This window comes from Nelusetta ayraudi, unplaced genomic scaffold, assembly GCF_046127955.1.
Source record: "Nelusetta ayraudi isolate G7.1 ecotype Tasmania unplaced genomic scaffold, CSIRO-AGI_Nayr_v1 ptg000004l, whole genome shotgun sequence".
Taxonomy (NCBI): Eukaryota; Metazoa; Chordata; class Actinopteri; order Tetraodontiformes; family Monacanthidae; genus Nelusetta; species Nelusetta ayraudi.
Window position 1 is genome coordinate 7,648,114 of NW_027466054.1, and position 20,574 is coordinate 7,668,687.

The following is a 20,574-nucleotide window of genomic DNA, read 5'->3' on the forward strand; positions in this document are numbered from 1 at the left end:
TTCGCCTTCTTCTGCGACCGCTCGCTAATTTGCTCACACCGGCAGCACCTTCTCCTTATGGCCATACATCTTTTAATAACTCTATTAATCTAATCGTCCACTAATTGGTCAAGATAGCCTTTTCCCCAGTGATTTTTATCTGAGGGTAATTAAAGAGCCCAGCAAAACCTGCTGAAATCACAGTGTCTTCCTAAAGTGCCCTGATTGACACAGTGCTGCACCTCTCCGGGTTTTTTTTTTTTTTTCATTCTGGGAATCTTATTTCTGTGATTACTTTAATATTGAGCTTGAGCGTCGTCTTTATCCATCTGAAATACAATGACGCAATGCCAGTGACTGATAAATCTTTAATATAAAAATTGTACAAGAATTCTGATACAAATTACAAGAGGTATTTGGACAAAATATGAATAAAATTCCATTTACATCCCAAAACCCTTATGCATTTTATGCAAAAACCATAGACAGTTATGATACAGAAACAAATACAAGAGAGGCAAAAAAAAGAGAGAAAAAAATAAGACACAAGAGTCTTTAAAAGAGGACCGATTGTTTTTTTTTTTCCTCCTGTCTGCAAATGGGAAACACCTGTTTGGGTAACATACAGTATTCATGAGGCTTCCAAATGACCATTTTGACACAAAAAAAGTGTTGCTCTTCGCTCGCAGTGTGTCTCTGCAGCCATGCCACGCTGTCAGGTGCCAGTGCCGTAACACGGGCTTCTTAAGACACAGATGCGTTTTGATACACACACACACACACACACACACACAAAAAAAAGAACACGAGTGAGAACAAAAAAACGAAAAGCAAAATTCAAGCTTCAAGCTTTTTTCGTATTTTAAGACCGGAAAACATAGCGTGAGTGTAAATTTTTTTTTTTCACAGGTTCCAGTTCAAATCAACAAGGGTATTTATTACCGAGAACAAAACACACATTTACAATAAACCAGCTGCAGAGACCCACACGCGTGTGAATTCCCCCCTCCCCACCTATATGCATATTTCTAATGATGTCCCGTGGAGCAGTTTGGACCCAACTTGTAACATGAGCTACACTGAACTGGACAAGTTTTGCATGCGGTGTCACCTCTCAAGAACCCCACCCCTGCCATCCCCCTCCCCTTTTTTCTTCCACCTATTTGGCTGACTTCTCTGGCCCGGTGACGTGAATGGAACAGACAGCGGTAACAGGTCAGGGTTTTGCCATCGCCTTCACCCTCTGCGTGCTTTGTAGAATTTGCAGAATAATTGATGCCTGACGTATCAAATATTAAAGATTCACTCCAGTGGTCCCGGGCACTCAAAGGGGCCCGCGCTCTTTGCTGATTCGCAGCCCTGGTCACTAGGTTGTGGGATGCACCTGGGCCCATATGGTTGGGAAAAGTAAAAAAAAAAAAAAACAGACAGAGATTGGATTTGGAGATTTCTCAAAGGAGAGGGCGGGGGGATATTGGTGGTCATTTCTCAAAGGAGAGAAAAAAAGGGGGGAAGGAAAGAGAGGTGGAAATGCGAGCAGCGCTCTGGTCCACCTCCAGCAGCCAATCAAGGGAAAGCTGGCCGTGAGTCCTGCAGAGTCCTGGCCCCGCTGCTCTCCCTCCCCTCTCCTCGCTGCCTATTAAGTGACTGCCACAAGGCTTCAGCCAGACCCCTTTTGTGAGACTAATCCCCTTCCACCGCTGCTCCCTCCTCGCTCCCTCGCTCGCCCGTCCGTCTACCTGGCTGCCCTGGACTCTCCAAATCGCGAGTTTTCAGCCTTTTTGCTACTCTGAGCCCCGCTGGTTTGACCGGTGCACCGTGCAGAGAAGCCCGTAGGAGGTAGTGCGAAGGGTGGTGTGTAAAAAAAAAAAAAGAAAGAAAAAAAAATCTGTTTGATATTCAGTGCACCTCTATAGAGGTCATGCCCTGCAGATGCTGCTTGGGAAATGGACAAACACGACATTGAGAATTTTGTTTTGTTTTTTTCTTAAGGGAGAAAACTTTCTGTGTGCAGAGCTTCGATTGGCGGACGGGCAGGTTCTTGCGAGCGAAAACCTCCGACCGTGGCACCGGCGTTTGCGTTGATAATATTTCACAATGCAGTAACGTTGCTGGGATATTTAAACCTTCTGCGATTAACTCAACCGGCTAGCCAGCTCAGGCTTCGCTCCGTAAGTCAATAACATTGGCGGTGGCAGGTGCAACCTGAACGCTATAGATGGCAAACCTCCCTCCCCCACTCCACCCCCTCCCCTCTCCGTCACTAGTTAACAAGTTCTTGTCATCCATGTGCCATACGAGTGGAAAGTATGTGCTTATGTGTGTGTATGTCGCTCTCCTGCACTCCACCCGCGTGTGCGAGACAGCTGTCAGCGGGGGTTCCCGCAGTAGCACTTTTTATTTTATTATTTGTGCCGGAGCGAAGAGGCCGAGGGGATTGAATGAGTGAACGAGCGCCTCGGTGAAGCCCACTCCTCTCCCGGGAGGAGGCTGGGGCTCCTGTACTCAATTTTCCCTTCACTTGGGATAAACAGGCAATTACCCATCCCCTCTTCCCGACGCCACGGCCGTCCACTGAACTTAAGCTCACACTATTAGCGTGCGTCCCGGCAGGACCTGCACGGCGGGGTGCGGAGGTGGTGAGTGAGTGAGTGAGTGAGTGAGTGAGTGGCGGTTTGAAGGGATGGAGGACGGCGGCCGTTAAGTGACTGTGCCTGACGGATGGAGCCGGAGAGCCTTTGAATTTCATCGTCGACGGTACGAGAATAAACACTGGAACGATATTAGCGAGGCGGCGTCCAAACGCACAATGTCGCCGCTGGTCGGCAGCCTCGGCTCGTCTGGCGCCGCCGACCGAGTGACGAGTGAGTTATTAGACGCGAGAGAAGGCGGCTTGGCAGGAATGCCTTCAGGTAAAGGGAGAGGCAGCACATTTTTAATGATCCTCGCTGTCATCCTATCCTCCCTAGTCAGCCCTCTCTCCACCTCCGCAACCTTTCCGTCAGCCTCGGCTCCCCGAGAGGAGAGAGAGAGCGAGGGAGAGAGCGAGGGAGAGCGAGAGAGGGCCGTAAAACCTCCAGTGTCGTCTGGGTGTGTAGGAAAAGAAAGTTGAAAAAAAAGAAAGTAGAATAGGTCATGTGTTAATTACGAAACAAATGGAGCACAACACTGATATGGGTGTTAGGGATTGTGAATACTGTACAGGACGCCTCATAACACTGCGCATGTTTTCCTCTGCGTGTAGCACCAGTGAGGGAAGAGAAGGTCTTCTCGCAATGAAACGTGACGTTGCTCATACATGGAGAAAATAATTAAAATTTGAATTATTTTTTTTTCCTACTTTTTACAGAAAAAGAACACTTTTTTTTCAATACCGGACAACATCATCTTTATGCGGAAACATCACCCACCAATAAATACCCCATCCCTTGGCAAGTCAGACCATGTGTATTAATGTTGTACCATAAGACAGTCATGGGCTTTTTAAAAATGGCTGCAACTAACAATCAGGAAATGGCAATTATCATTATTATTATTATTGTCGTTGTTGTTATTATTATTAGTTTTTTTTTCAGACTACAGTTGTAGTTCGCACTCAGCAGTGGAAACAAAGAAATTATTACAGCAAAACAATCAAAGACTTAAGAGGGAGGTGCGGGCGTGACTCGGGTATAATGTAACACTGACGGGGTTTTTCTTAAGTAAACATTTATGATTTGGTCACAGTCGAAGGACATTTAAAAAAAAAAAAAAAATCTATCCTATTTCTTTTAGAAAAGAAAACTATTGAACTGACATGGTCTTAATCAGATACGCCCGCTCTCCCATTAAGAAGAGAATGACGATCCTGTTTGGTAATATCACAATATTGTCATGCTTTACACTTGACTACGCTAACAATCCCCTGACACTATTGTGATAATAGCTGGCAGTCCAATACAAATTATCCCTCAGCGAGGCGGGGAAACGCTAGTATTTTTGTTTGTGTGTCAGTCCCGTTTCAAAGTGAGACGAATTTCTCTCAGTGTTTTGTCGAGGGTTTTTGTTCCGTTAGGCAAGAAGGAATTCTTTAAGACTGGGCGCGTGCAAGAGCAACTGGCACGAGAGTTTTTTCTTTTTTTTCAAAGTACTACCACTTCCCATGGCACCGTAGCCGTCAGTGACCCCCCAAACAACACCTAAACTAACCACTGCAGAGTCCTTATTATTATATTACACAACCCCTTGTATAGATGCAAAGTGCAAAAAAACTGAATTACTAAAGCTCATAAACAAAATGGACAAAAAAAAAGGAAACAAAATCAATAGAAGTACAGAGAAGGATATCAGTGTAGGAGCCTCAAAAAGCATGCCGGCAACCTCTGAATATCTAACAAGTAGATAAAACAAGCCACATGATATTTCTTTTTCCAAGGACTCGGTTTAAAAATGTGTCTTTGAAGCAAACATAAATGAGTCAAGCTAATAAGATGCTACCTCTGTCTTGCCTATAGCTGGAAGTATTGTACTTGACTGTAACATAAAACCATAAAGAGAGCGAGAGGGAGGGAGAGAGAGAGAGAGAGAGAGAGAGAGAGAGAGAGAGAGAGAGGGGAAAAAGAAGCAAACAACCATCAACACAACTCTTTTACACCAAAAGCCTCTTGGGACATTATTTACAAATGAAGCTGTCATGCTTTTGTAAGGGGTTCATTTAAAAGCTATCATTACACAAATACAACAAGAAGATTTTCTTTTTTTTTCTTTTTTTTCTTCAATACTATCATTTTCTGCAGGCAAAGTCACAAATAAGAGTTTGAATAGATTCTTTGGAGATGGACCAAAACAAAAAAAAAACAAAAAAACAAATAAAAAGAAAGATGAAGGGGCACATTTAAAAAAAAAAAAAGAGTTGTTTTCTTACAAATACAGCTCCCGTCTCAAGAGCGCCGTCGAGCTCTTTGTCGAAGGAGGGAAAGTCAAAGGTCAACGATAATAAACTGTATTTCGTGTCAATTAATTTCATCGAGGGAGGTCGAAACGTCTCGCGGCGACTTACGGAGGAGCAGGGGCAGGGACAATCGAGTCGGGGTGGCTGAGAGCTAATCAGAGGAGGGGTGAGGACGAGAGACGGGGGGACGGAGGGACGGACAGAAGGGCTTCAGTCTATGATGGTGGAGAAGGGACCATTTTTGTGGAGGTTGGGGTTCTGCGAGTGCCGGTTGCGGCTGCGCACGGAGCTGAACACCATGTTGCAGCCGGCCACCTTGCACTTGTGCATCTCGCGCAGGTGCACAGTCTTGTAGTGCACGCGCAGGGTCCCCTTGTTGCTGTACATTTTGTGGCAGATGTTGCAGAGGATCCCTCCGCCGCCGCCGCTGCAGTTCCCCCCTGTGGCGGACGCCGGGAGGAACGGCGAGGATGACGCTTCCTCGCCCCGCCGGGCCCCACCGAGTTCTGCGGCCCCGCGGCCGTCCTCGCCCCTCGCCCGGGAGCAGTCCTCCCCCTCGCTGTTGCCCTCCTCCAGCTCCTCCTCGTCCTCCTCCTCCAGCTCCTCGTCCTCCTCCATCTCCTCCTCCAGCTCCTCCTCGTCCTCCTCCTCCAGGTCGTCCAGCAGGATGCCCTCGTCGCTGCCTTCGTCCGACTCGTGGGAGGAGTGCACGCTGCCGCTGGACTGGACGCTGGACGCGGTGCTCAGGTCCAGCACCATGTAGTCGTCCGGCTGGCCGCGGGAGAAGCCGTTGGCGTGGTGGTGGTGGTGGTGGTGGTGGTGGTGGTGGCGCTGCTTCAGGTTTTGGTTCAGAGGGTTGTGGGGGTACTCGATGCTCGCGGGGAAACGGACGCTGTGGTTGAGGCCGGGGGGCTCGAGGCCGGCGCCCCTGAAGCCCATCCCAGCCATAGGGTCCAAGCCCATGTGGTGCCCGGCGTAAATCTTGGCCAGTAGCTCGGCTCGCAGGTCTTTGGGCAGTGGCGTGAGTTGGGGGTCCAGGACAATGTCGTCCAGCTCTTTGGTCAGCAGTTTGCGGTGCAGGTTGATGTTGGAGCTGTGCCTGTCGGGGAGAGACCAGACCTGTCGTTTAGAATGGCGCCCTCTGTTGCCGCCAACGCAAACTGAAGGCACAGCGCCGAATTGCACGTCTCGTGAAATTCCGTGAGTAACCTTGAATAACGTTTTGCAAGCTGTGCTCTGTATCTCAGAGGAGCTCTGTGTGAAGTTGCTCCCGCAACAAACCCATCTACCAAAGCCCTCGACAGCAGGCGCAGAACTCGGACCTGCGCCGCTCCCCCACGAGAAAAATGCTCGACAGTCACACGGAGAGTGAGTGTCCTGCTGGTGTTTACCGCTGTCAGCACGTCCGCGCTGCACAGCCCTCAAATCCAATAGACTCAGGCTCAATTAAATACTTCACCACATTGAATGGGAGTTTATCAATTGATTCGAGCTCTGGTAATGTGATAATCGAGGACAACTGGAAGGGATATTAGCAGTAGGCCCTGACGGCGTTATCGCATTGGTTCCCTATTGGAGGTGGCTTAATGGAGCACCTCAATGAACATGTCTTTATGTAGCCCCGGATTTTAATTAAGATGAGCATTTTTCCCAAACACAAGTCAAAGTGTATCGCACAGGGTGCCACAGCGGATGAAAGAAACCAAGTAGCGAGTGCCATGCTGAAGCCGGGGATACGATTAGTGAGGATTTCAGGTTAGCGCACAAAAGCCATGCTAAAAGGATGCAAGGTGAAATGGGCTCGAAAAACATCGAGTTCAACTCTTTTCTCGCTCCGATTTCACCTTTTTTTTTTTTTTGCCAAGCCGGATAAAATGAAGCGACCCACCACACACACGTGACAACAAAACTGCATGGGACAGAAAGGAAACGGTGGGCAACCGAATGACCAGTGCCTGATGCGAAACACACACGGGGTCGCCCACTCTGCTCCGATCAGGTCAGCGCTTCACATCAAATCAAGAATCATATGCAAACACTCGGTGCCTTTGGATGTGAAGGGGTTTCCATGCAGGGAGGGCACACAGTGTGCAAAATCAAAACAACAACAAAACAAAAGAAAAGAAGGGAAAAGAAAACGGTCATCCTTTTAGTAAAAAAAAAAAAAAATGGAGTCACAATGGATAGTAGAGCTTACCAGCAGTGGCAGGGTTGATGCAGTCAAAAAGGGTCCCTTTCCTTTAATTATTTACTTCCCTATCCGACATTGTCCTGCAAGAGGTAAAAATACATTCATTTAAGGGACCCTTTTCCGTGAACCAGGCAACCAGGAGCCCGTCCACTCAAGCATCGTCAGCATTGAGGAGAGAGAGAGAGCGCGCGCGGCCGAACGAGCGGTGCGTTGCGAATTGATTGGCCGCGGCCGTCGCCGCATGTGTGCGCGCGCGTCCCGCACATGCCTTTTCTGTTTGCGCGTGTAAGTCGAAAAACAGAAAATGTACTTTTTTTCCCAACCATATAGTGGGACTTCCATCAAAAGGACTCTATAAATCCTTTGTTCTTTCTCATCCTTTGATAGTACGGTTGCACCCATATGGCGCAAGCTTATGGCGAAAATCTGGGAGTCATGATTCAATGTCGGCCCTCTAGTCAAATACATGTGTGGCTACGCGGCCGCGAGACGTGACAGCGTTTTAAGGCAAGTCGTAATCGGTGTTGAGGATGTAAAGACAATTTATGCCGCTGCCTTAAAACGGGCCGTGTTTTTGCCCCGATTCAGATTTTTATGATGATTTTTTTTTTTCCGGGCTGCTGCGACTGATGCTCAGGTAGGCAGGGTCCATCAGAACACGTGTCCGTCTCTCTAACAGCTGCTTTCTCACTGCTAATAAGCTCTAAGTTAATCGTGGCTATTCTCAGTCTGAGGTATTAATGTCAAACATGCTAAACATCATGCGGTTAAGTTGTCCTCTGCTCGTAGCTACGGTAGCCGCTTCAAGTGGTCACAACATTGTTAGGGAAATAAAACAACATCCAATTTACAAAATAAAAAAAATATATATATATAAAAAAAAATAAATAAATAAATCACATTTCACCCGCTGCACTTCCATGTTGGAAAAAATAACAGTTAAGAAGAACACTTTGTGGACATTCATTCTAAATAGATAAACTAAAAAAAATAGAAAAAGGATAGACTATGTGATCATCTGCACTACATCATTATTTATCTCCCGTGTCCTTGCTAATCAAAACAAGTCATCTAAATGCACAAACGGGGCATGATGCACTTACACCTTCATTTATCAAATTTAGACTTTATGCTCCATTTCCTACTCTCCCCTCATCCCTCCTCCGTGTCCATTTCCCCATTTTCCCTCACCCCCACCAAACCCAACTCCTCAATATGCCCCCCCCCCCCGCAATCCCCCCACCCCCCCACGCCCCATCCCCTGTTGGCCAGTAATGTGGCTGGCAAACCAATTTGACAGTCTCATCTTTGCCAAAAAGATGGGGGAGGCCTCCAGAGAGCCCCGTTCTTGACTGCAGAGGAGGTTCAGAGTGAGAGTGTGCCTGTCCCAACCGGCGTTAATCATCTTTAGGTGCATCTGATGGCCCTTGCCCTTGTTTTTTTTTCCCTGTTTTTTTTTTTTGTCAGCACACTCACACGCGTGTTTGTGTTTGTGTGTGTGTGCGTGCGTGCGTTTGCGTGCGCCGCCTAAATGACTCGTAATGTGTAAATGAGATGGAGGGCTGAGTGGTATTAAACTGACACGGGTCGTTCTTTGTCTTTCCTGTCATTTGGGCCGCGTTATGAGCTACGGTGTAAGTGGGAGGACAAAACATGTTAGCGGCATTTATCACTCTTTGCCACTGTTGTGTTGGCCGCTCGCTCGCGCTCCACAAAAATCAGCCATGAACGCAAAAAGACATTAAATAACCCCCGAAAGAAAACAGCCCCCGCACAAAAAAAGTAGTCTCGTCGTTCCACAAACACAAGTGCCGTTTAAATATGACACAATTACGCCGCAATAAAAAAAAAGAAAAAAAAAGGAAGAAACATAGCCACTATTTTCTACCCCTGTGTTCTCAAGTGCTGCCTGCACTAAACCATCTGGGCCGAGTGGCTTCGCAGAACATATTTTCTCTCGGCGCGGAGCGTGCCCTTTGTTTATAGGAGACAAACAGGGAGCTGATTGTGGAGCAGCGGAGACGGGGCCCACATGCCGTGTGAGGGTCGGTGGGCGGAGGGAGGGTGGGGGCGGGGGGGCAGAGAGAGGAAGGAGAGGGGAGGAAAGAGACCCTCCGACATAATTAACCTTCACTCTCTCCGTTTGCAGCGGCCCGTGCAGGGAGAGACGGCCGTGCACCGCTGCACCATGGGAATGTGCGCGGAGGGGCGGAGGGTGTAACCACCTAGCAGCAGCAGCAGCAGCAGCAGCAGCAGGTAAAAATGTTTCAGCGAAGGTCGAAAAGACAAAATATTTTTTTAGATCTAAGCCCAACCTGTCGTGAATTAAAAAACAAACACACACACAAAAACACCAAGAGAGACGAAGCCGGTAATGCAGACCATTACTGCTTCGCGTGTCTGCACGGCCGTTCATCACGTACATCCGTTTCAGCACTTGTGCCGAAGCTGCACGCTCTCCACAATAAATATGCAATCATTTACCTCCGTGTAGCGGGAGGCCGGGAGTGCTGGGAGGGAGAGTCGCACTGTAAAACCGCACAAACACACACTTGCACTCGCTCTTCTGCCGGTTTCTGTTTTACAATCAAAAACACACATCTCACTCTCGCTCAGGGGCACATTAAATGATGCCTTCCTGTGCTCTCCGTTTGTTTTTCTGGCGCACGCTGGTGGATTTGCGCGGCCGCCACCAAACTGAAACGAGGCCTGCGGCGCCATCTTTTTTTCTTTTAAGAACGACTGCTCATTCACGGCTCGTCCATGTCAGCTGTTGTGCGGTTGTGTTTTTGTTTTGTGGATCGAATAACTTCCCTTCTGTTTCCCTACTTTCCACTTTGATATCTGGGCTTTTGATGATGCTGCCTGATGCCTTTGTCCTCTCACACGGTCAGTGGGCTAATCATCTCTGCAGAGGTGTAAGCACGTGCTAATAAACAGCTGTTTAGTGGTTTTTGAGAGCCGGTCTTTGCTCCGTGTAACGGTTGCACGTTTTAGTCAGCTGCTAAAACAACAACAACAAATGGTTTAATGTATTATCCTGCGTGTGGTTGTATTTTATCCATCCTTAACGCCGTGGGAGAATCACTTTTAATCTCTACTCCCAGCGCTGACGGCGAAAAGAAATCTAATTTGTTTAAAGAATAGATTCGGTTTATTCTTGTTTATTCAATTCACTAATAACAAACACCCTCAACGGTTCATAGCAACAACACATCCAGACATGCAGCTATTCCTAATCTTATCAGAGTCAATGCTGTTATGAGCACAATTAGGTTATATTCCTATTTTATTGCCACCATTACACTCAAGCATACATTATATCATTAGAGGATTATCCAGGGACAGATTTGATGAGAGCCTGTGTATTAGCTTGCCTCAAAGCCCCACCGTTCCTGCAGCTATGGGATGTCGTTCTCTCTGTCATTTGTTCCCTGTGTGAACCAGCGACAGTATAATATGTCCCACATGCTATATGGAAATTATTCCCGATAGAAAAAAAAAGGATGGACTGTGCACATTCACATCAGCTATTGTTCCTTCTCACGACAAAATTATCTCCATTTTTCATATGTTCCCCATTTCAGTGCGTTGAAAAGGCTTTAGTGTTATTTCTGTCAAACTTTCGTCCTCTTTTTGTTACATACACAGACAAAAAACATACTGGCATCTTTTTCATTTTACAAAAAATATCTATCATTAAAAGCAGTTTTTAATACAGCTTCTGTTGACCCCTGTAAATATTGGCTACCAGCCACAACATCAGTGTTAATATTGGTTATCGGCCAAATTGCCTAGCGCGATACTCGCTGTCGTGTTAAATTTACTCATTAATGCACAGTGGGCTTCTCATTTTGCTATCACGTCTTAAAGATAGGAGAGTTAATGGTTTTAATCTAGCACCTGTTTAACAGCAAGACAAAACTACAAAGAGATAAGGTGTAGCACAAATAGTTTGCCCTCTTATCTGCTGGTACACACCCCTGTGTGTTTGGCCCCGCCTGTGCTAAAACAAATATGCAAATGAGTGTTATGTGTTACACTTCAGGCTGGCGGTGCTGTAGGCATTCTCTGCGATTGTAAGAGGGGAGCCAAAAACAAAAACAACAATGATGACTACAGCACACGCAACAGTGGCAGTACACCACTGGGAGTGGTGCAGCCTGTTGTAACAAATCCTGTCAACTTGCTGCTGTCAGCACAGCCGCGTCAGGTGAGCAGCAAGGCTTCACCTTTACTGGTGTTGGCTTGTCTCCTGTTTTGCTTCCACTCCACCCTGGCCTCACAACAGACACCCCATAGTGTTATTTCTACTTTATACTCAATGTTTTTCTCTTTACTTAAAAAAAAAAGCAAAAAAAAACTATAGATGCCACTGCTGTGATGGGTGACAGGGGATGAAAGACAAGAGATGATTTAAATGGGTGATTTCTCAAATTCGATGTGAGTATAAGTGCTATTTGAAAATAACAAAACAAAACATTTAATTTATCTTTAACAAATCCCTTATGACATACTAAATGGATAAATAACATTTCAGTACTTTTAGGAGCCTATGCTAGGTAGAGGCTTGAGTCAAATTCAGAAGTTTTAGAACATCAGTCTTATAGCATCAATCTACAGCTACTGCTGCACCAAAAAGCTGTGTGTATTCTGCAGAGTGATATGTGCTAATAGGCCCAGGTGAGTAAATGCATTGCGTGCTAATAAATGCAGTGGTTTGACAGACCTCTGTCTCACGTTAATTTATGCGGCATCATCATCCTGTGACAAGGTGAGGCTATGAGGGCAGGTTAGCAACATGGCACGACTGCAGGGTTGATGTATATGGCCTACGTATGTTCGAGCATGTGTGTAGGTGTCTCTCACCCCGACACTTATCTGAACTCTAGCTTGACAAGGAACAGATGTCCCTGCATTAATTTAGTGTTAAATTAGCTTGCAGATGTTAAGCGATAGCCTACCCAAATAAGTAACTCCTGCGGCTTCCTTCAATTTCCTTCAATCATGACGAATGTCCCAAAAGTCTTAATTCACCTATGGAGATGTAACTTCTGCCAATATTTAGACTGAAAATTTTTCACAAACTAAATTTTGTTTCCTTAGTAACCTACCTGGCTCTGCTGCAAACATTCAAAAGTGGTTAAGTAAACAATTTTTGTCACTAACCTGTCTCGGCTCCTCCGGGATGGGAAGGCAGCGTTGCAGCCAGCCACTGTACACACATGCATTTCTTTGATGTGTACATTCTTGTAGTGCAGTTTCATGCTGTAGGAACTCTTGAAGCTCTTCTTACACACGTAGCAGATCTTTGGGTCAGGACTAGAGCATGGGTCTCCCTCTGGTGACTGAGAAGATGGGAATTTGGGTGGGCTGGCACCATAGCCCATGGAAGAGATGAAGCTTTCATGCAGAGCAGCCATGCTTGCAGCAGCAGCCGCCGCCATGCCTCCGTTGTATAGGCCGTATTGGCCCATGCAGAACATGTCATAAGTAGGATCGTTGAGCTCCTCCTTGATTTTAATAGGGGGCTGTTGAGGAGAGGGCGAGGCGTGACGCTTCCTTTCCATGTTTTTTCTCAAGTGGGCTTCGTCATCACCCTCATCATCGTGGTCTTTGTCCATGCCCCTTCCACCAAGTAGATGTTTCTGTTGTTCCTCTACGTCTGTCATTTCGTCTCGGTAGAACATCTTGGACTCTGATGTCTCAGACTCATTCTCAAAGTCTCTCTCATGGTCTTGGTCTTCAGATGTGAAGCTATCCATACAGCGCAGCTCACCAGACCCTTGAAGGTCATTGCCAGCCCTCCCATCGCTTACACTCCCATCCCGGCATTCATCCTCACCCCGTCTCATCAGGCCTCTAAGAGCTAGGCCGGGGCTCATCTCATCCTGGGAAGGGGATTGCTGTCCACTACCACCACTATGGTTACTAGTACCATTGCCGCTGTTGTTATTGCTGTTGCAATTACCATTTATTTTGATATTGTTGTGAAGAAGGGACGACTGGTGATGGTGGTGATTGTGATGGAGGTCGTCATCGTCATCATCATCTTTGTCGTCATATTCATCTGCCACATCAATGACTTCTTTCTCAATCTTAACTGGCATGCTGGATTTACGAGGCTTCTTTTTTGGTGTGGGGTCTGTGTTTCCAGTGCTCATGTCATGAATGGTATTGTGTGTATGTGAGCGGTGAATCATGTGCCCTGCTTCTGACATATTGACATTATTGTTTGAAGCGGCAACGGCTGCAGCCAACATTTGTTGTTGTTGGTCCATCAGGGTGGTACTGTTGGTTGTGGTGGGTAGTATCGGGCTTGTGGGCAGTGACACTGGAGGACTGACGAGGTCAGCAGGGGACAGTAGTGTACGGTAAAATGGGGGCACTGGTTGGACTGGCTGCACTGACTTCAGGGTGGGGAACACCAGCGGGCTTTGCAGTGGGGATTGAAGCATAGGGTCAACTGGTGGAGTTGTGAAGCCCAGTGGAGGCCTTCCAGGACTTGTGAGTGTGAAGCCTCCATTCTTGGTGCTTGAGATGACAGGTGTACCAGGTGTTGAACGGATGAGGTCTTTATCACGGTTATTGCGCAGCATGGGCATGTGCAACCGAGGATTCGGATTGGCACTGTGGCGGTTGCGGCTGCGAAGTGAACTGAAGACCATGTTGCAACCCTCAATGGTGCAGCGGTGTTTGATCTTCAAGTGTACAGCATTGTAGTGAATTTTAAGTGTGCCTTTGTCATAAAAGGTTTTGCCACAGGAATTGCAGCACACCCGGCCCTTGCGTGAGGTTGCACCCAAACGGCGCATGCGATGCATCTTGGAGTTAAAGGAAGCGTGGGTGATAGTTTTAGTGTGCTCATCCTTAACAAAATGGTGGTGGACCTGGTGATCACTTAAGCTGTTGGGTGGCTGAGGTTGACTTTGGGACTGCGATTGACCCTGCTGTTGTTGCTGCTGAAGCTGTGCCTGCTGTTGCTGCTGCTGTTGCTGAGCCTGCTGGGTGGAAGGGGTTGGTGAGATGGGTGATGCTCTGTTATTGGGCTCTGTTTTTGGTTCAATGTTGTTCATTGGTCCCAAGGGTCCACGGTTAGGACTCTGGCCTGAGCGGAAGGGTGACAGTGACACTTCTGACTCGCTTGTCTCCACCTGTTCGCCTTGGTTTGGTAGGCTGGGCTCCCGGAGCCGGAGAGCAGACTGTTCTATGGGCAGGCCATTGGGGGGCAAACCAAGCATTGGGGCTGACACAGGGTTGATGTACTGGAAGGGCAAAAGGAAGGCGAGGCTGTTGGGTATATTTTCGAAATGGTGAATGCTGGAAGGGCTGCTGTTTTCCAGATGTGTCAAAAGCCCTGGGCTGCGGGTTCTGTTGTTGCTTTCAATGAATGTCCTGATCCCGGAGTCTGTCTTGGATGAGGGAACCGTGACTGCCTGACCCTCCTTCTCCTGAATCGCCATCAGCTCCACAATGGACTTGGTCTCACCAAAGCGCAGGAACTGCTGCAGGGTGATGATCTCCTCTTCTCGGGACATAATGGACCAGCGGTCCAACACCTTGCCTGCAGCATCCTAGATGTCCCAGAAGAGACAAGCGAGAAGACAGAAATACAAACCATCATTGATTGTGCATAATCAGTGTGGTCAAGGGGGAAGATGGAGCAGGGGTTACTTTCTAAGGCCAAGCTTTTTCGATAATGAAATTCAGAAGCCCATGGCCCAACGACTGTGCCTTTTGATCAGCCCTGCGTATATAATTTTTGATCACATGTGTGAAGAAAGTAGTCAAGAGTTTCTTGACTGCAAATCAAAAGGCACTGGGGTAAGGCAGCAGCTGCTTAAACAGTACAAGGATGTTATTCCCATAGACATAAACAACATTGTTGAGGATTTGAACTTCCATTGGCACTCTCACTGCACCTGTGCCATGGGATATTTACACATTATTTAAGCCTGAGAAAAAAAGCTCTTCTATAAATAATAGAATAGTTAATACAAGCCACTAATTGAAACGTCCTATTCAGGGATTTCTCTCAGTTTGCTCCATCTCTGAGGAAATGAAATGCCAGCGGGAGAATGGGACACTGCACGAGGAAATAGGTGTGGCCATTCAGACAGAGTAACTCATGCTTTTTCAAGGTTGACCTTAAAAATCTTTAGTGTATTTTAGAACCCATGTTGATTTATTCCTTTGACAGGCTGAATATCTATTATATTTTTATTTAGATTTTTTCCCCCCCAATATAATTAGCATCAGTCGTGGGCTTTTTAACCAATTAATTTTTTTGGAAATTAGAATTTTTGCAGTTAGAAACTCATTTTTAACAAACAGGCAAATAATAACAATATGCAACCTTCTTTCAGTGCTGTAGAGTATTTATAGGAAAGAAGAAATTGTTTAATAACATGTTGTCATTAGTAATTAACCTCCGCATTGCTGGAACAAAGGATGCTACTATATTTCAAACAGACCTGATGCGTATATTTGTGAAGTTTATTAATCATTTCAATCATCAAAAATAAGCACTGCTAATCAATGTACTGAAAAACATTCTGTTTCAAATTGTGGCCATGCCAGGAAATTTATTATGTAGTGTAAATCCTGCCTTGAGGGCAAGAAGGTTTTCTGATCTCTCATCATTTCACTTTTGTTTTTTCATAGATGTATATGTTTTCTTACTACTGATGACAGAACTCGTAGCAAGAGTATTCTCATATAATACAGCACTTGTTACAGTAGATGATGTGTTAAGGGAAAACCACATGAAAGAAATCGAGGAGGGAGACAGAGAGATGTAGTGTAAATATCTCTCCCAGGGGACCAGGCATGTGTGATATCAAGGGAGCATTGCAAGCCATGACAATTAGTCATAGTGAAATGGTATCATTTCAGAAGTGCTCCTAGCTGCTAGCGTCTATAAAAGATAAATGGCAACTCTGGTGAGTAAAAAGCTGTAAAAACCAACATCACAAAGCACAAAGGGCCTGTAAGGAGAAAACAGAAGATAAATGTTTAAAGAGCGACAGTGAAAGGGAGAGAGTACTGGAGAGGCACAGAGGAAGGAGAGCAGAAAAGCAGAGGAAAAATGAAAGTATGAGTGGTTTCATTTCATGCCCTTAGATATAGTGGAGAAACAGATTCTTCAGAGACAAACATCAATAGTCACTGGGGTATTTGTTGTTAAATATACATTAAAAAACATTTTACACTTTCATTCTGTGTGCGCTCTTGAGTTTTTGCCTCGAGGTATGACTTTAAATTCTAGCCTGGGCGCTATTATTTTATACTGCATGGCCATCTGGGCTTTAGGACTTCCATTTGATTGAAACAAAAAGATTGAAAGCATATTAGAAGTGAGTCTTTAAACAGCTTTACAGACACATTCTTCAAGACGTTAAGAAATTCACATAATTAATTTTTTCTTGTGACAAATTATATTGGTCACACTCATTAGTACAGCCACAAGTCTGATAAGTACGATAATACAGTCTGATAAAGTACGAACAACCTGGAAGCATTTCAAACTATTTTTGTGCATGATTTGTGCTTGTAAAAAGGAACTTATCCATTGCTAATATTCTTTCAAGACAAGGTCTTTATAGAAATGTTTTTAGAACTCTAATAATTTGCCTCACTCAATAGCTAATCCATCGGGTCATTTTTTTTATCACTAATTTTCATGTACTCAAGAGTGTGTAAGGGCAATAGGGTTGTTTAACAAAAGTGTCCTTCCACACCCACAAGTGAGTTTTTTTTTCTTCTGTAACTCACTAATTAGGCATCACTTTACGCTGTAATAGCACCACTCTGCCACCTCTCCCTTGTTCATGAAGTTCAATAAAAAAAAAAACAAGACACAATGGCTCGGGCCAAACTGCACTCCTATTAGTGCTACGAAGGGCCAGCCAGCTGTCAGAATAGGTCAGTGGTTCTGCAATGCACTGGGCCCTGTCTAAGGGTAGACTATCCAAGCACTCCTGGTTCACTGGTCAATTGAGTTTTGGAGTCCAGTCAACAAGCGTTTGGGGCCGGTGTCGGTCTGGGAGAAGTCGGTCAATATAAATTAAGAAGCAGAGGAAGACCGAAGTACAGGGACAAACTTGATAAAGGGTAAGTTTGAAGCCAAACTTCCACAAGTCTAATTGTGATAAGCTTTACGGCTTCATAAATACACCCTTCAATATGCATTTTAATGAACCAACAGCAGATTTAATACCAAAATAAATGGTAAGCCGATGACACCTTTTCAGATCGATTAACAATCGCAAGTGTAAGCTGTGACAGTGGGAAGCCCACAACACAGTTACTCTCACAACACTCTCATGCATTAGTGTTGTGATGCTGTGCGAGAAACAAATATGCCATTAGAAGCACTTTTATATGTAGGCACTCATCTTCCAATTAGCTTAATGTGGCCCTCTCCCTCCCTCCCTCCCTCCCTATATTTTCTAGGCGTGCCCCGCCTCTTCTTGTACACTCCCCCTAGTAAAACCTCATTAATCCACCCCTCCCACCGTCTCCCCCCAGAGCTATGACATATTCGTTTGTCATTATGCATCGCAGAGTCCTTTAAACAGTACGGCTAAACCCCTGTTTGCCAGGTTAATGACTATTAGCCAATAATTACGGCAGAGAGCAACGATGGAGTACCCACTTTGTCTGTCGGACAGCTTTGCTGCTGTTAGTTTATTTTATCCGCCAGCCTCCACGTCTCTCAGAATTAACCTGGCACCGGCTGTATTTATTCATCCCCCTGCCACGGCGACGCGTTCCTAATTCTTTAGCTGCTGCTAATAGCGCAGCGCCGGACGCTGTGCGGCGGGCGTGTGGCGGGGAATCGGCAACTCGCAAATTGCTGACGACGAGCAACGGGCAAATGATGGCCTTGTCATAGGCCAGGGCACCGCTGTCAGTTAAAACAAATCAGGCAATTATGCAATTAAGCGGCTGGTTCGCCGGGCTGCGTGAGGAGTGAGGCCGCATGGTGTGCATTGGGGATTAACAGCTTATCACGTGTATGCTTTTCACTAATCATCACCTGTCGTCCTCATGGCCTGTGTGTTTAGAGAGCGCCGCCACGCGAGGCGCACGTCACGTTGACCTTTGTATTGTATGTAGATGATGAAATGCGACAGCTGTGACCCTCAGTGAGTTCGGGTCAACTCTGTTCACACCTCACAGTCACACAAATTTGCACCTGGCCAATGCAGTCTGCATTAACTGACTTCCCTGTTGCGTAAAGTGCACGCAAACTACACGCAAACTAGAGCGATCGGGAGATCGTATCACTTGCAGTAAGGAAAAGGGGGAAAAAAGGGAATCGGTTCCTTACAGTGGCAGAGTAAACCATGGGAACCACATCGATCCACCAATCACCTTGCAGGGAATGTGATCTCCAGCAACCCTCTGGGGAGTCACCATTGATCTCCAGTCCTTCTTTCAGATCCAGTTCTTAAAAAAACACTCTATCCCTGTGTTCGCCACTTCAAGGGAGGTTAAGCAGAAGTTCCTTGTGATCTGAGAAGGTCTTGAACCTTGGTGCTTCCTTTTCCATATTCTGTTTCTCTCCCCACCCCTCTCCGGCTATAGTATAAATAATGCAAAGGATCTGGTGGCAAGGGGTGCCATGGGGGATGGGTTCACGAAAAGCCCACTGCCTGCAGCCATCACATCAGAGGGCAAGAGCTCCCAAGGCACCGGCTGCTCCCTTATTGGTTCCCCTGTGGCAGGTCAGAGGTCAGGTGTGAACAACTGGCTCTACCGCTTCCCCTGTGATGGACCACAGGAAAATCGGTAGCTACGTGAAGATGTGGGTGGAAGACCTTTGTAAGAATCATAGAGGTTGAAATTTGCACCCTGTGATCATCGTAAGTTCCTCTTTTATTCCCCGCACAACAAAAGAATGTGTTGGGTTTTATTTTTGTTGGTTCCTTTGCATCTTGCAGTACATATCTGAACTAATTGTCTAAATAATTAATCAAACACAGCTGTTCTGAAGTTGTTATTGCTAAATAGAAATGTATTCTAATTAAGAGCACTTTGATAAACATGAAAAATGTTTGGTTATGCTGATTATTATTGAATACATTTCCACATATTCAATTATTTTATTTTATTTTTTACTTTTGTTCCCAGCCTCATGCAATTAGCTACTGCACACAGGGCGTTGAATGGGTCAGTATCATGCTCTGTATTGCCAGTGACGACAGCTGTCGGTGAGAGCGAATGTGAAGAAGCCACAGGGTTTTATGAGACACTCTGAGCAGACCCTCGTTCAGCCCTCAGCCTCATTTAACTCGTGGCTTTGGTTAAAATTTCATGACTCTGTGTTGGTTGTTGCTGAGGGCACGCTAATCGACAGGAGGGAGAGTTATTGTGCACTTGCCAGTTGCAGACTGAAAAAAAGAGAGGAGGAGATCAGGGGGAGGCCATTGCAGATCAGTGACTCAAGTCTGGCACAGCACACGTTCCAGGTGGCCTTTCATAAACCTGAAGGTTTCCATTTGTTCTCCCTCTAAAGTGTCCCTTTTCATTGTGATTTTTTTTTTTTTTTTAAATTGAGCTTTTTTCAAAAAAAGAAAGTCTTACAATCTCTGATTTAAACGATGCCTCTAACATCGAAACCTGCTGCTATGACCATTTCTTTGGGGGGGTAGGTTTTCCTTTTGTGTCTGTAAAATAAAACAAAAAAAGCGGTATGGACAGTCAGTTGGACACAGCCCAGCAGTGGTGCAGATGGGGCGGCACATGGAAGCCATTTCAGGCCCCGGTGCGCCGCAGAGAAAAGTCGTCTGCTCGCTGAGTTCAGAACCTCTGAAGAACCGCCTCGCAGCACTTACATGCAACGTCTGGGCCCGGACTTGAAGTATTGATTCTCTGTCAGCTTTCACAAAGCATAGACAATAACGTTGGCTTGCCTCACCCAACTGTGCTAAAGAAGCGTAGCCGTGGTCAATGTGTTAAAAAAGAAAAAAAAAAAAAAAAACCTCAGCGGGCCCCAGCGCGGAGCTTTAGGGGCAGCCTCAGAGAAGAGGGGCGGAGTGGTGGAGGCGGCGAGGGAACGCCTGATGGTTCACATTAATTGAGGATGATTCGTGTGATCTAGTGAGTCTGGAAGCAGCAGCCAGGTCTGTCGTGGGGCTGGGAGACAGATGTAGGGGCCGCTGTGCCCCTCCAGGGCCTTCGCGGAGCAGTGAGGCGACTGCGCAATGGTCTGTCCGTCCTCTGTGTGTGTGTGTGTGTGTGTGTGTGAGTGTGAGAGAGTGAGGAGGGGTTGGATGGTGCGGTGGATTGGGCGGCGGGGGTTGTTGGGGGGCAGACAGCCTGCTTTTCCCTTCCTCTTATATCACATCTTCTTTGTCTTGATTACTATTTTGGCAGGAGGCCGGTGTGGAGAAGGTGCATTAACATATGCTCACAATTTGCTCTCTTGGCCATGAAGTTACGCGCCTCGACTGCGCCCTGATATCCC

At 46.2% G+C, this 20,574-nt stretch overlaps 1 protein-coding gene across 3 annotated transcripts in view; it reads right to left on the reverse strand.

The window, feature by feature from the left end:
- Positions 1-3,731: 3,731 nt before the first annotated feature.
- Positions 3,732-20,574, reverse strand: part of bnc2 (basonuclin zinc finger protein 2) — a 154,432-nt gene continuing 137,589 nt past the window's right edge. For all 3 annotated transcript variants that reach the window (XM_076032312.1, XM_076032295.1, XM_076032304.1), the window contains 2 exons: positions 12,270-14,674; positions 3,732-6,008 (listed from right to left, as the gene is read on the reverse strand). In XM_076032312.1, the coding sequence (XP_075888427.1) occupies positions 5,120-6,008; positions 12,270-14,674 (3,294 nt within the window). In that variant the 3' untranslated portion in view covers positions 3,732-5,119. The remainder of the gene's footprint in view (positions 6,009-12,269; positions 14,675-20,574) is intronic.